An 11,950-nucleotide genomic window follows, 5' to 3' on the forward strand; every position below is an offset into this window, starting at 1 on the left:
AAAAAAAAAAAAATGTCATTTGACTTTTTGGTTTGAAAACACATGTATTAAAACTTCTAAATTTCTTAATTGTGAAGAAATCTTATGCATCATTTAGAATTGCAGAATCTGAAAGCCCTGAATAATGCTTGTTAAATAGAACAGATTAATCTAGTTTCTTTAATTAATTAATTAATTTAGTGTTCTAAAAAATTACGAAAAAAATACCACTCCATTAAATGACCTACAGACAATGGCGACTCAAACCAATAAAATGATCCTTGATATCTTTGGGTCCTGTTTTAGAAAAATCTCTGAATTTTGTGATTTCTTTGTGATTTTGATATGTAATAGGATGTGGTAACATTTAAAAGTCAAATTTTAGAATTAAAACCTGCGTCATTTTGTGTCGTAAACTGATCAAATGAAATGAGATAGGGTGAGAGTTTCTTCCTCCAAAAATGAATGTTAATCTAAGGTTCACAGGGAACGATATCAAAGCAGCCACTGAAATCTTACACTCACATTCACTAAGATTCAATTTCCTTGAAAGAGATGCTTAAGCTATGTTTCCAGGTAAACTTTTGCCAACTTCCTGTTTTCATGATGTTTCCACTCAATTCATGCTGTACTTCAGTGTAAATTATATGTGTACAAAGTTATATAAATGGTCGGTAAACTATATTGTCAGAGTTTGATTTATGTAAGCTATTTGGTCAGTAAATATTAGCTCAAATGACCCAAATCGTCAGGATGATCTATAGCTATTTGGTCAGTAAATATTAGCTCATACGGCCAAAATCGTCAGGATGACCTATAGCTATCAGGTCAGTAAATATTAGCTCATACAGCCAAAATCGTCAGGATGATCTATAGCTATAGCTATTTGGTCAGTAAATATTAGCTCATACAGCCAAAATCGTCAGGATGACCTATAGCTATTTGGTCAGTAAATATTAGCTCATACGGCCAAAATCGTCAGGATGATCTATAGCTATTTGGTCAGTAAATATTAGCTCATACGGCCAAAATCATCAGGATGATCTATAGCTATTTGGTCAGTAAATATTAGCTCATACGGCCAAAATCGTCAGGATTATCTATAGCTATTGTACTTCAGATTGATGCAAACTTCCAAATTGTGGCTATGGTAGCCATCTTGAATTAGGCTGAACAATACTTTGTTTTACTATCAACAATTTATATTTCAAACTTCTTCTTAAATGCTACTACATGGAGAAGGATTATTGGATAGCCCCTGGACGATGCTCACTCGCTAAGTGATGTTCAATACAAAGTTCATGGTGGTGGCAATCTTAAATACACACATTTAGAATTCAAATTTTGTTGTTTTTATTCTTTTAAAAGTGTAATTGCCTTGAACGACTGATTAAATTTAAAAAAAAACAGATTTATCATGAAGCAATCCTTGGACAGGGAAATAAATATGTTAAGGTATGATGGGAGGTTTTGTTTGGCCATGCGTTCGTCTAACTGGGAATTTTTCATCACAGTTTAATTTTGCCTATTTTCACAATCCATAATGAGGGTGAATTATCTAACAGTAAATATTAGTAAACACGGAATAACCATAGTAACTAAATGTGAAGGGCAAGGTTGACACGGGCTGAATATTGATTTTATTGGCAAAGGACAAAAGTTTGATAGGGCGAACGTTTCCCTGTATAAAGTATTTGATTAATCAATGATCCAGGATGAAATCTGATTCAATTTTGTTTATTTATTTTCGTTATTGCAGCATGATCCAGTTAAATAATTCCTTGAAGTTGGATGCATGGCTGTTAAGGGTTAGGGCTAGACCCGAGCCATGGGTATCTTGTTTTATGTCATCTATATAATCATATTTCAAATAATACAGTTCAGGGATATTTTTTTTTGACATTTGATATCTTAATTTGAGGAAGTGAATTTCCGTGATATTTGACCAATGATTTTCATAAGGAAGTTCCCTTGATTTATGTATACAGCAGTCTTGACAAGCGGAAAAAATATCCATTTACTTAATATTGGCATGGAAATTAAAACACTGCAGAACATAGCTGTGATATCAAGGAGCTTTGATAAAGCATTAGACATTTTTGTGTTCTTATCTTGGGGAAGAGTAGCAAATATGAACATTGACAAACGATTAGAAGTAGATGCGTGGCAGTTTAGCTTTTTGATTGTTTTGAAAAAGTAGTAGTCACATAAATATTAAGTGGGAAGAAATATGACAATGTGGAAAAAAAGTAAAACATGATACATTTGATATGTAGCTAACCTCTCTGATAATTCAAGTTGAGTGACACAAAATTACAGAAATAAAGGCTGAGTTATTTAACACTATTCCGACACAATATTTGTTTAACCATCAGAAATCGTAATATCAATCATTTGCAGTGTTTGATGTAAAAATGATGCTGGATGGAAGTAAATGGCGGATATGTCGCCTTTATCAACAACATACTGAATAACTCCCTGGTTTAATTCCTCATCAATAAGGCAGTATATCATTTTAAAAGATTGCATTAGACTCTAATTATCAGATTAGGTTGTATAACAGCTGATGTTTTGGTCAATATTCTCTAAAACAGACCCATTTAAGTGGCAGAAGTTGTCTAGCTAAGAAAACATCCTCCAGAAATCATAAAATCTGAAACAGAAGACGTGCAAGTTTTACGATTTAATCTTTTGATTTATTCTTTAGAAATTAAGGAGGGCGTCTTTGTAAGATCAACTGCAGTTTTAAAACACTGTTTTGTCTGCTAATCCCCTTTCATTAAAAAGTCACACCTACAGTCACTGTAACAAGTAGTTATATAACACAACAGTTTCATTTGTATGTTCCTCAAATCTGTTATCATTAGTACCTTAAATCTGTTATCATCAGTACGATATGTGTGTTCCTCAGATCTGTTATCATTAGTACGATATGTGTGTTGCTCAAATCTGTTATCATCAGTACGATATGTTTGTTCCTCAGATCTGTTATCATCAGTACGATATGTGTGTTCCTCACATCTGTTATCAATAGTACGATATGTGTTTTCCTCAAATCTGTTATCATTAGTACCTTAAATCGGTTATCATTAGTACGATATGTGTGTTCCTCAGATCTGTTATCATCAGTACGATATGTGTGTTCCTCAGATCTGTTATAATTAGTACGATATGTGTGTTCCTCAGATCTGTTATCATCAGTACGATATGTGTGTTCCTCAGATCTGTTATCATCAGTACGATATGTGTTCCTCAGATCTGTTATCATCAGTATGATATGTGTGTTCCTCAGATCTGTTATCATTAGTACGATATGTGTGTTCCTCAAATCTGTTATCATCAGTACGATATGTGTTCCTCAGATCTGTTATAATTAGTACGATATGTGTGTTCCTTACATCTGTTATCAATAGTACAATATGCGTGTTCCTCACATCTGTTATCATCAGTACGTTATGTGTGTTCCTCACATCTGTTGTCATTAGTACGATATGTGTGTTCCTCACATCTGTTATCAATAGTACAATATGTGTGTTCCTCACATCTGTTATCATTAGTACCTTAAATCTGTTATCATGAGTACGATATGTGTGTTCCTCAAATCTGTTATCATCAGTACGATATGTGTTCCTCACATCTGTTATCATTAGTACGATATGTGTGTTCCTCACATCTGTTATCATCAGTACGTTATGTGTGTTCCTCACATCTGTTATCAATAGTACGATATGTGTGTTCCTCAAATCTGTTATCATTAGTACCCTTAAATCTATTATCATCAGTACGATATGTGTGTTCCTCACATCTGTTATCATCAGTACGATATGTGTGTTCCTCACATCTGTTATCATTAGTACGATATGTGTGTTCCTCAAATCTGTTATCATCAGTACGATATGTGTTCCTCACATCTGTTATCATTAGTACGATATGTGTGTTCCTCAAATCTGTTATTATCAGTACGATATGTGTGTTCCTCAAATCTGTTATCATTAGTACATTAAATCTGTTATCATTAGTACGATATGTGTTCCTCAGATCTGTTATTATTAGTACGATATGTGTGTTCTTCAAATCTGTTATCATTAGTACGATATGTGTGTTCCTCAAATCTGTTATTATCAGTACGATATTTGTGTTCCTCAAATCTGTTATCATTAGTACGATATGTGTGTTCCTCAAATCTGTTATCATTAGTACCTTAAATCTGTTATCATTAGTACGATATGTGTTCCTCAGATCTGTTATTATTAGTACGATATGTGTGTTCTTCAAATCTGTTATCATTAGTACGATATGTGTGTTCCTCACATCTGTTATCATTAGTACGATATGTGTGTTCCTCAAATCTGTTATCATTAGTACAATATGTGTGTTCCTCACATCTGTTATCATTAGTACGATATGTGTGTTCCTCACATCTGTTATCAGTACGATATGCGTGTTCCTCACATCTATTATCATTAGTACGATATGTGTGTTTGCAGCCCCAAAACATCCTGTTGACCAAGCCCTTCCCGCACGGAACCATTAAGCTGTGTGACCTCGGTTTTGCCTGCCTCGTCAACACTGGCGAGGATATACGCGACATTATCGGGACACCCGACTATGTTGGTAGGTAACAAAAGGTTGACTAAGTAACATTATAGAGTCTTTCAATGCCTTCGGGGTCAGATAGGGGAATCCGAGTAGGTTTGGGGGTTCTTAAGTTGACAAATATATGATGAGCCTTGCAGTGTGTTTGGTACTCCAGAGTGTTACTCTGTAGGGTTGAGATTCCCCCTGTCACTCCTGTAGGGTTGAGATTCCCCCTGTTACTCCTTTGAGGTTGAGATTCCCCCTGTCACTCCTGTAGGGTTGAGATTCCCCCTGTTACTCCTTTGAGGTTGAGATTCCCCCTGTCACTCCTGTAGGGTTGAGATTCCCCCTGTTACTCCTTTGAGGTTGAGATTCCCCCTGTCACTCCTGTAGGGTTGAGATTCCCCCTGTTACTCCTTTGAGGTTGAGATTCCCCCTGTCACTCCTGTAGGGTTGAGATTCCCCCTGTCACTCCTGTAGGGTTGAGATTCCCCCTGTCACTCCTGTAGGGTTGAGATTCCCCCTGTCACTCCTGTAGGATTGAGATTCCTCCTGTCACTCCTGTGGGGTTGAGATTCCTCCTGTCACTCCTGTAGGGTTGAGATTCCCCCTGTCACTCCTGTGGGGTTGAGATTCCTCCTGTCACTCCTGTGGGGTTGAGATTCCCCCTGTCACTCCTGTAGGGTTGAGATTCCCCCTGTCACTCCTGTGGGGTTGAGATTCCCCCTGTCACTCCTGTGGGGTTGAGATTCCTCCTGTCACTCCTGTAGGGTTGAGATTCCCCCTGTCACTCCTGTAGGGTTGAGATTCCCCCTGTCACTCCTGTAGGGTTGAGATTCCCCCTGTCACTCCTGTAGGGTTGAGATTCCCCCTGTCACTCCTGTAGGGTTGAGATTCCCCCTGTCACTCCTGTAGGGTTGAGATTCCCCCTGTCACTCCTGTAGGGTTGAGATTCCCCCTGTCACTCCTGTAGGGTTGAGATTCCCCCTGTCACTCCTGTAGGGTTGAGATTCCCCCTGTCACTCCTGTAGGGTTGAGATTCCCCCTGTCACTCCTGCGGGGTTGAGATTCCCCCTGTCACTCCTGTAGGGTTGAGATTCCCCCCGTCACTCCTGCGGGGTTGAGATTCCCCCTGTCACTCCTGTGGGGTTGAGATTCCTCCTGTCACTCCTGTGGGGTTGAGATTCCTCCTGTCACTCCTGTAGGGTTGAGATTCCCCCTGTCACTCCTGTAGGGTTGAGATTCCCACTGTCACTCCTGTAGGGTTAAGATTCCCACTGTCACTCCTGTAGGGTTGAGATTCCCACTGTCACTCCTGTAGGGTTGAGATTCCCTCTGTCACTCCTGTAGGGTTGAGATTCCCCCTGTAGGGTTAAGATTCCCCCTGTCACTCCTCTGGGGTTGAGATTCCCCCTGGCACTCCTGTAGGGTTGAGATTCCCCCTGTCACTCCTGTAGGGTTGAGATTCCCCCTGTCACTCCTGTAGGGTTGAGATTCCCTCCGTCACTCCTGTAGAGTTGAGATTCCCCCTGTCACTCCTGTAGAGTTGAGATTCCCCCTGTTACTCCTGTAGGGTTGTGATTCCCCCCGTCACCCCTATGGGGTTGAGATTCCCCCTGTCACTCCTGTGGGGGGATGATTATTTTTACACTTACCCTGTTGCCCCTATCGTTATATTACTTTGTGGACGTGGTATTACAGTATTGCTGTCATGACATTGATGCATTGTTCACATGACGTCATACTATTATTTGTGATATGGTTGTCATGGTATTAATGCATTGTTCACATGACATCATACTTTTATTTGTGATGGGATTGTCATGACATTGATGCATTGTTCACATAAGTTAAACTATTATTTGTGATAATGTGCTGTCATGACATTGATGCATTGTTGACATGACGTCATATTATTATTATTTGTGATGGTATTGTCATGACATTGATGCATTGTTCACATGACGTCATACTATTATTTGTGATGGGATTGTCATGACATTGATGCATTGTTCACATAAGTTAAACTATTATTTGTGATGATGTGCTGGCATGACATTTATGTATTGTTCACATGACGTCATACTATTATTTGTGATGGGATTGTCATGACATTGATGCATTGTTGACATGACGTCATATTACATCTTGTACATGTACTTACATTACCTTGCTGTGTTGTCTGGTACATGTACTTACATTACCTTGCTGTGTTGTTTGGTACATGTACTTACATTACATTGCTGTGTTGTCTGGTACATGTACTTACATTACATTGCTGTGTTGTTTGGTAAATGTACTTACATTACCTTGTGTTGTCTGGTAAATGTACTTACATTACCTTGTGTTGTCTGGTACATGTATTTACATTACCTTGCTGTGTTGTTTGGTACATGTACCTGCATTACCTTGTGTTGTCTGGTACATGTACTTACATTACATTGCTGTGTTGTTTGGTAAATGTACTTACATTACCTTGTGTTGTCTGGTACATGTATTTACATTACCTTGCTGTGTTGTTTGGTACATGTACCTGCATTACCTTGTGTTGTCTGGTACATGTACTTACATTACATTGCTGTGTTGTTTGGTAAATGTACTTACATTACCTTGTGTTGTCTGGTACATGTATTTACATTACCTTGCTGTGTTGTTTGGTACATGTACCTGCATTACCTTGTGTTGTCTGGTACATGTACTTACATTACATTGCTGTGTTGTTTGGTAAATGTACTTACATTACCTTGTGTTGTCTGGTACATGTATTTACATTACCTTGCTGTGTTGTCTGGTACATGTACTTACATTACATTGCTGTGTTGTTTGGTAAATGTACTTACATGACCTTGTGTTGTCTGGTACATGTATTTACATTACCTTGCTGTGTTGTCTGGTACATGTACTTACAATACCTTGTGTTGTCGGTACATGTACTTACATTACCTTATGTTGTCTGGTACATGTACTTACATTACCTTGTGTTGTCTGGTACATGTATTTACATTACCTTGCTGTGTTGTCTGGTACATGTAGTTACATTACATTGCTGTGTTGTCTGGTACATGTACTTACAATACCTTGTGTTGTCTGGTACATGTACTTACATTACCTTGCTGTGTTGTCTGGTACATGTACTTACATTACCTTGCTGTGTTGTCTGGTATATGTACTTACATTACCTTGCTGTGTTGTCAGGTACATGTACTTACATTAACCTTGCTGTGTTGTCTGGTACATGTACTTGCATTACCTTGTGTTGTCTGGTACATGTACTAACATTACCTTATGTTGTTTGGTACATGTACTTACATTACATTGCTGTGTTGTCTGGTACATGTACTTAAATTACCTTGCTGTGTTGTCTGGTACATGTACTTACATTCCCTTGCTGTGTTGTCTGGTACATGTACTGGTACATGTACTTACAATACCTTGTGTTGTCTGGTATATGTACTTACATTACCGTGCTGTGTTGTCTGGTACATGTACTTACATTACCTTGCTGTGTTGTCTGGTACATGTACTTACAATACCTTGTGTTGTCTGGTAAATGTACTTACATTACCTTGCTGTGTTGTCTGGTACATGTACTTACATTACCTTGCTGTGTTGTCTGGTACATGTACTTACATTACCTTGCTGTGTTGTCTGGTACATGTACTTACATTACCTTGTTGTGTTGTCTGGTACATGTACTTACATTACCTTGCTGTGTTGTCTGGTACATGTACTTACATTACCTTGCTGTGTTGTCTGGTACATGTACTTACATTACCTTGCTGTGTTGTCTGGTACATGTACTTACATTACCTTGCTGTGTTGTCTGGTACATGTACTTACATTACCTTGCTGTGTTGTCTGGTACATGTACTTACATTACCTTGCTGTGTTGTCTGGTACATGTACTTACATTACCTTGCTGTGTTGTCTGGTACATGTACTTACATTACCTTGTGTTGTCTGGTACATGTACTAACATTACCTTGTGTTGTCTGGTACATGTACTTACATTACATTGCTGTGTTGTCTGGTACATGTACTTACATTACCTTGCTGTGTTGTCTGGTACATGTACTTACATTACCTTGTGTTGTCTGGTACATGTACTAACATTACATTGTGTTGTCTGGTACATGTACTTACATTACCTTGCTGTGTTGTCTGGTACATGTACTAACATTACCTTGTGTTGTTTGGTACACTTGCTGTGTTGTTTGGTACATGTACTTACATTACCTTGTGTTGTTTCAGCACCCGAAGTTTTGAGTTATGACCCCCTTGGTCTCTACACCGACATGTGGTGAGTACAGCTTGTGTGTTAATTTGTAAAACAAAAACAAAATCAGTGTTTTCTATACACTGACGTGGAGTTTGGAGGTAACATTGCCCATGTTACCCTGTCTGTCCAGTCGCCATTACTCAAAACTCTGCAACAGGGATTAGGATGAAACTTCATAAAGTATCCAATACTACAAGAGAGTTCACATTTATTTACAGATCCTTGCACAAAGGTTAAAATCACTGTTACTTCAAATAGAAAAAGCTTATTTTTCTGCCTTCCTCATTTTCATTCATATTCAGATGAAACAATGTTACATTTAAACATTGCGAGTCAAATGACTTTAACGTCAAACTGAAAGTAACTATCAATAGATGAACTATTTAGATTTTGAGTAAGAAAAAATTCTCAGACATTGTTCTAGTTTCAGTCAATGATTCATTAAGGATTAAAAAGGCGAAAACAAATTATGATGACAATTGTAACACCTGTAATACTAATCGTGATGAAATTTTACACCTGTATTTTGATGACATCTATATCTGTAATTACACCTGTATTTTGATGACATCTATATCTGTAATTATACTGTATTTTGATGACATCTATATCTGTAATTACACCTGTATTTTGATGACATCTATATCTGTAATTACACCTGTATTGATGATGATGCCTATTTATGTGATGCTATTTATTTAGGAGCCTAGGAGTGCTGACATATGTGATGCTGACAGCCTGCTCCCCCTTCAGTGGTAAGACCCAGAATGAGACGTTTCTCAACATATCTCAGGTAAACCTGGACTTCCCTGACAATCTGTTCTCCCACATCTCACCTGGAGCCCAGGACTTCATCAGACTCCTACTGGTCAAGGAACCAAGGTTAGTGGACAGGGGAGGCTACTTAAGAGTAGAGGCAGATAACTCCTACAGAGAGTTGTGTTTGTTCTTGAGAATTTGCCATTTTACAACACCTAAGCTCTCATAGTAATGGTTTCCATTGAGATGTGGAACCATTAAGTTAAAAGGTTATTTAAAAGTACATGTTTTTTCCAGTAATATTAAGTGTTACTGGCAAAATGGAAGGTACTGCTATTATTTATAAAAACAAATTGTTACTCTAACAACATCATCATTTCTGAATGGAAATTAATGAAACAAAATACAACGGTAAAGTGTAAGAATGCTTTAGATGAGTTTCCCTTTCAAGATGCCAAGAGGTCAAAGTTTCGTTCTTTTTATAGATTTTTTTTATCACCCTAGTGACATCATCTCTGATTTTGATCTTTGTTACTGATTGACCTACTGATTGTTTTGTTGACAGTGAGAGATTAACAGCTAAACAGTGTTTAGAACACTCCTGGTTAAAAAGTGCTGACTTGCTGGACCAGCAGATCGCTCCAGTGGCTGACAGCGCCATGGGAAGTCATCTGGAAACTCAGAAGGACTCTGCAGGCTCCTGTGAGTCTCTACTCAACGAAAGTTGTAGTGACTCTGTGAGCTTTAGCGACTCTGCAATGAAGAGTGAGGATGAGAAAGACAATGACTCAATGATGAAGAGCGAGGATGAAAAGGACAATGACTCAACGATGAAGAGCGAGGATGAAAAGGACAATGACTCAACGATGAAGAGCGAGGATGAAAAGGACAATGAGGATGATATAGAGAACAGACTTAAAAGTGGTGCTCAGCAAACTACAAACCTCAGTCATAGTGGTAAAAACCAAAGTGAAGTGTGTGAAAAAGAAAGTACTAGAACGGAGGGAAGTGATAAGGTGTACAGGACTCACTTAGAGATCATTTCTACAAATCGTATGTACAAGTGCAATTCTACAGACGATGGCCGAACAAAGGACGATTCAGACTTTGATGACACAAAGAAAGTTCACGTTGTGTGTTGTTCACCAGAGTGCCAATCTTCAGCTCAGCAGGATGTCAACAGTAACAAGGGGGGGCCCCCGACACATATATGATACCCGGTTGTAGTCGTCCAGGGTACTACCAATACATATCTAAAGTTATAGTTGATAAATGTCTTAGTTACAGCTTTAGCAAATATTACACTCACTCAATGCCAGTTATAGTGTCAAAATGTTACCATGATAATAACATGCCAATATATGAATTAGTAGCAAATCAGTTTAGTAATGCAAGGGAGGTAACTCCTGGATTTGTTATTTTCTAGTTATTTATATATCATACTAATTAATATGAAACTATTTTTTCTATAATTGCTGCAAAATATCAATTGTTCTCACCATTTCATTCATTTATAAAGGTAAAGGTAGAATAAATTGAAACAGTTACAAACTGTTCAATCATTCATTTTGAAGAAATGAAGAAACTATTTATAACATGAAACAGCTTGAGCTTGCTCGCTTTTAAATAACTATAATGTATTTAATGCTAATTTTACATGCATCATATCAGTGATGATAATTGTACATATCAGAGACTTCATGTTTGGCTGGATAACTTATAAATGTATACAGCGCTAGCTAGCTTATGGCCAAATTAGATTTAATTTTTAATTTCTCATGTAACTCATTTGAAAACTTAATACCACTACGTATTGTATTTCTCAAATATATAATAAGGCAGACACTGGATACTTCATTCCACTGGGCATTTAAAAAATTAATAATTTGGCAATAAACTCTGTAATACAAGGATATAAATATGTGTGGCTGAGAAACTAAGGACTAGGTTTTATTTGGCCTAATTGTTGGTGTCTTTCCATTTACTATTCAAGTGTTTTATGCAACAAATATACATTAATTGAATTCAAGTTTGTAAAATGATATGGGAAATCAGCTGATCAGGAGTCTTCCTTCAAAGTAAGAAGTTATGGCTAGTATGGGTTTGTGTTTTCATGTCAGGTTCCAAGTTTATTGATAACAAGCAGCTACAGTACCAGTACACTTACTGATTTTGTAAACAGGTTTAAATGTCAAGTGAGCAGTATTTCATTGAACTATTTGTTGGCATCTCTGGTTAGAAAATGAGTCTGTAGATCAGGACTAACTAGAATCTGTAGATCAGGACTAACTAGAGTCTGTAGATCAGGTCTAACTAGAGTCTGTAGATCAGGATTAACTAGAGTCTGTACATCAG

General features: G+C 37.7%; 1 protein-coding gene across 1 annotated transcript in view; it reads left to right on the forward strand.

Annotated features, from left to right (window-relative positions):
• The window catches only part of LOC110458810 (serine/threonine-protein kinase 17B-like), a 34,431-nt gene extending 22,773 nt beyond the window's left edge, over positions 1 to 11,658 (forward strand). Inside the window, exons 4-7 of the mRNA XM_021510728.1 lie at positions 4,467 to 4,593; positions 8,809 to 8,857; positions 9,539 to 9,718; positions 10,161 to 11,658. Coding sequence (XP_021366403.1) covers positions 4,467 to 4,593; positions 8,809 to 8,857; positions 9,539 to 9,718; positions 10,161 to 10,809 — 1,005 coding nt within the window. The 3' untranslated portion in view covers positions 10,810 to 11,658. The remainder of the gene's footprint in view (positions 1 to 4,466; positions 4,594 to 8,808; positions 8,858 to 9,538; positions 9,719 to 10,160) is intronic.
• The last annotated feature ends 292 nt before the right edge of the window (positions 11,659 to 11,950 follow it).

This window comes from Mizuhopecten yessoensis, unplaced genomic scaffold (assembly GCF_002113885.1).
Source record: "Mizuhopecten yessoensis strain PY_sf001 unplaced genomic scaffold, ASM211388v2 scaffold9833, whole genome shotgun sequence".
NCBI lineage: Eukaryota > Metazoa > Mollusca > Bivalvia > Pectinida > Pectinidae > Mizuhopecten > Mizuhopecten yessoensis.